This window comes from Mizuhopecten yessoensis, unplaced genomic scaffold (genome assembly GCF_002113885.1).
Source record: "Mizuhopecten yessoensis strain PY_sf001 unplaced genomic scaffold, ASM211388v2 scaffold3217, whole genome shotgun sequence".
Taxonomy (NCBI): domain Eukaryota; kingdom Metazoa; phylum Mollusca; class Bivalvia; order Pectinida; family Pectinidae; genus Mizuhopecten; species Mizuhopecten yessoensis.
The window spans coordinates 131,218-135,628 of NW_018404934.1; the positions used below are offsets into that span (position 1 = coordinate 131,218).

General features: G+C 44.9%; 2 protein-coding genes across 2 annotated transcripts; both read right to left on the reverse strand.

Moving 5' to 3' along the window:
• Positions 1–225: 225 nt before the first annotated feature.
• LOC110447088 (uncharacterized protein K02A2.6-like) lies at positions 226–1,014 on the reverse strand. Its single transcript, XM_021492536.1, has one exon. The coding sequence runs from the start codon at positions 1,012–1,014 to the stop codon at positions 226–228; it is 789 nt and encodes a 262-aa protein (XP_021348211.1).
• A 2,012-nt stretch (positions 1,015–3,026) lies between these two features.
• On the reverse strand, positions 3,027–3,971 carry LOC110447094. The gene has a single exon (XM_021492545.1). The coding sequence runs from the start codon at positions 3,969–3,971 to the stop codon at positions 3,027–3,029; it is 945 nt and encodes a 314-aa protein (XP_021348220.1).
• Between the last annotated feature and the right edge of the window lie 440 nt (positions 3,972–4,411).

Genomic DNA, 4,411 nt, shown 5'->3' on the forward strand with positions numbered 1-4,411 from the left:
AGTAGCGATGGTCACAGCGTCTGCGCGCGTAATTGGCACACTCGAAGTCTGTGGTGTACTAGCGACCTCACTGGGTTTAGTCTTTGGACTAGATGGTGATGACACCCTCTCAGTTCCCACGAACGGAATCGGTGGAAATACTGGGAGACAGTCTTGATAATGATGCATGTCAGAAACTATTTGTTCTGGAGTTGCCATGTTACAGTTTACATCACAATCACGCATCTAATCAACATGTCTCTTCCATGTTAGGTTGTCCATCTGGATGGTGTATGCAAGGGGTCCTAGTTTGCGAAGCACAATGCCTTTGCTCCATGTAGGTTTCCTCGGGTTTCCGTGATAGTCTCGGGTAATCACAATGTCACCGACTTCAAAATAACGAGCCTTTGACACTGTAGGGGTAGTCTTTTGTTGTATATTCCCCGACAGATGTGGACGCATGACATCAAGTCTGGTTCTTAACTTTCTGCCTAGGAATAGTTCACTGGGGGTAGTCTTGGTAAGACTATGGGGTGTGGTACGATAGGACAAGAGAAACGAAGCAAGTTTCTTGTTCAGTGTACCACCTTCCTGAGCCATTGATTTCATAGCTTGCTTAAAAGTCCGCACTGCCCTCTCTGCCTCCCCATTTGAACTTGGGTGATATGGTGCAGAAAGAATATGACGCACGCCGTTTTCCTTTAGAAATGTGGTAAACTCGGCCGCGGGGAACTGAGGACCATTATCGGAAACCAGTTCTTTTGGTAAACCATAAGACGCGAACAAATACCTCAAGGCATTGATGGTACTTGTCGAAGTTGTCAAAGACATACGTATTACGTCAAGCCACTTCGAATGCGCGTCTACTACGATCATGTACATTTCATCCATAAATGGACCGGCGAAGTCGATATGGATACGACTCCATGGCGCTGAAGGCCATCTCCAAGGGTTTGCAGGAGACTTGGGCGCATTAGGTAGTACTTTCCGACATGCTTCACAGGCTGACACTTGACGCTCAATGTCAACATCCATGTTTGGCCACCACGCGTGTAACCGAGACAGATATTTCATTCTCACGATTCCTGGGTGGTTGCTGTGCAACTCGTCTAAGATATCCGTCTGATATCGTTCGGGTATGATCACACGTATACCTCGGAGTAAACATCCTTCCTCGATGGTCAACTCCCTCTTATCCGATGATACGGTTGTAGATCATCCTTGGAATTGACATTTGGCCATCCACTTCTGGTAAATTCTATCACACGAGACATAATTGGATCGGCTTTGTTCGCCGCTGCGATACGCGAAGCGGTAACGGGTAAGTTGTTAACCTGCATTTTGTTAGCTAACTCAGCTTCCTCATAGAAAACATAGTCGTCACAGTTGCAACTTACATCCTCTTTCAATGGAAAGCGCGATAACGCGTCAGCATTTCCGTTTTTGTAGGTCGTTCGAAACTTAATGTCAAACTGGTACGCGGACAGCTGGATTGCCCATCGCTGTAACCGTGATGCTGCCAAAACCGGAAAGCCTTTCTTTGGCCCCAAGATCGTTGTCAGAGGCTTGTGATCTGTTAATAGCGTAAAACGCCGTCCATAGAGAAACTGGTGAAACTTTTTAATTCCAAAAATAATAGCCAACGCTTCTTTCTCTATCTGAGAATAATTCTTTTCGGCCGACGTCAAGGTACGGGACGCGTACGCGATCGGTTTGTCGCTCGGCTCGATGGTGTGTGAAATTACCGCTCCGAGCTCGTAGGCTAAGGCGTCTACAGCCAGCATTAACGGTTTCTGTGGATCATAGTGGACCATGACCTCAGACGATACTAAGAGTTTTTTGATAGTGTCACAAGCACTAGCACACGCCGGGGTCCACTGCCATTCAACATCGTTTGCTAACAAATGAGTCAGAGGCTCTGCGACTGTAGCCATGTTCGGAATGAACTTGCGGTAATATTTGACAATACCGAGCCACGATTGAAGCTCACGCTTGGTTTGGAGATCAACCAATTTCAAAATGGCTTCCACCTTGCTCGGTGAAGGATGGATACCGTCCTTGTTGACCTTAAACGCGAAATATTCTACTTCGTCGCGCATGAAGAAACTCTTGGTTTTCTTTAGTCGGATACCGAAATCTTCTAGTCGCTGAAGCGTTGTGTCGAGATTGTGACGGTGTTCGGCGTCAGATTTTCCCGTGATTAAAATATCATCTAATATGCATCCGACACCTTCAATTCCTTGCAGGACCTGGTCCATAGTGCGTTGAAATATGGCGGGAGCAGCCGCTACTCCAAACGGAAGACGCGTGTACCAATACAAGCCGCGGTGCGTGTTGATGGTAACTAACTTCCGTGATTCCTCATCCAACAACACTTGTTGATACGCGTTGGTCAGATCCAGCTTTGAGAACTGATCACCACCATTCAACTTTGCGAATAACTTCTCGCTGGTCGGTAACGGGTATTCTGGAACATCCAAGTAGGGATTAATAGTGACTTTATAGTCTCCACATATCCTCACAGGACCATCAGGTTTTAACACTGGTACAATGGGGGTGCCCCAAACGAGAATTGCAGCCTTTTCCAGTCGGTCAAGTTCTTCAACGATCTTGTCTTTGAGAGCGAAAGGCACGGACCTTGGTTTGAAGAACTTCGGGATAACATCCTCCTTTAATCGGAGGCTAGCAGTTACTCCCTTCACAGTACCCAACTCTTCATTGTACACTTTGTACTTCTGAAAGAGTTTCTCCAGTGAATGTCCATTGATGGTGTAGTTGATAGATTGCCAGTTAAGTTTTAACTTACTCAACCAGTTTCTACCAAGCAATGCTGGTCCATCAGCCTTGACCACGAGTAACGGCAATGACACCTGTTGGTCTCCATACTGTACCATCACAGACATCTCCCCGACAACTGGTAAAAGTTGACCTGTGTATGTCCTCAGAACTGTTGACGTGTCGTTCAGTTTCACAGAACCATGATACTTCTGACGATACTCCTTTTCCGATATCAAAGAAACCGAAGCCCCGGTGTCCAACTCCATTTTCTATGGTTTGCGTTCAATTAACAAATCAATGTTTATTTCCTTCTGACCGTCAGATTTTATCGAAAACAGAGGCCAAGAGTACTTACAATCAGTTTCATAGGCACCAGAACTATCCACGTCGGAATCCTCCACGAAGTTGATTTTCGGATTTTTTTTCTTAAACTTATGTCCTTTTCCTCGGACAGTACTTTGAGTACTTTCAGTACTTCGATGTGGTCGCGGTTTGTTTACATGTTGACGTGATTTGTTTGCCGGACACATTTTGCTAAGATGACCAGTTTCGTGACATTTGTGGCACTTGCTGTTCTTATAATAACAACTGTCGCCACTATGATTGTTCTTTCCACAACGAAAGCATTGTGTGAACACTTTGTGTGTCTGTTCCGCGTTCTTACTCCCCTCGAACATTGCAGAGGTTTCTTTTAGTTTGCGCGATTCACAGTCTGCCATCTCCATACTAACGGCAATGTCCACTGCTTTTTTCAATGTCAATTCAGCTTCCGATAGCAATATCCTTTGGGTTGCCGTGGAAGCCAACCCACACACAAATCTATCCTGCAAGGCATCGTTCAAAAACGCTTCAAAATTACAATGCTCACTGAGTTTACGGTGTTCGGCTAGAAATTGAGTCACCGTTTCTCCTTCCTTTTGTTTGCGTTGATGAAACTTGAACCGTTCCGCTATCACCAGGGGTTTAGGTTGCAGATGATTTCGAATGTTATTTTTCAGCTCATCGTACGTTTTTTCTCCGGGTTTTGCCGGACTCACAACGTTACGAATTAACCCATACGTTTTACTGCCACATACGGTCAGTAATATTGAACGTTTTACATCGTTATCATCCACCGCATTAGCCACAAAATAGTGTTCCAAACGTTCAATGTACTCGTCCAAATTTTGCGAGTTTACATCAAATTCTTCGATGCTTCCGTGTCTTACAGCCATACCTTACAGTTTTTCTGTTACAGGTGTTGTTTCGATGTAAGTTTACGTCAATCCTCGTCGCCAATGTTGTGTTTGTGAAGGTCCTTTATCGTAAAATACAACTTACAACAACACACGACTGCTAGGTTATTTAATGGCGGTTCACAACATACAAATACAGAGCATGCGCAAGGCATAAATCGGAACCATGCGGTCCGACACTAATTACAGGATAATAATCCGGATACGTGTTTACCTTGGACATGAACATAACAGTGTTAATGAGTTAAGCATATTTCGGACGGGACGCATTGAACAAGAGGCCTAGAGGGCCTGTATCGCTCACCTGGATACCAAAGCAATCATGACAAAATATTCTCCGAATGAGATCAAGGGAATATGCCAGACCCCAAGGCCAATCCTTGTAGCATATCTGTACTTGTATTAGATTATTCATGCTC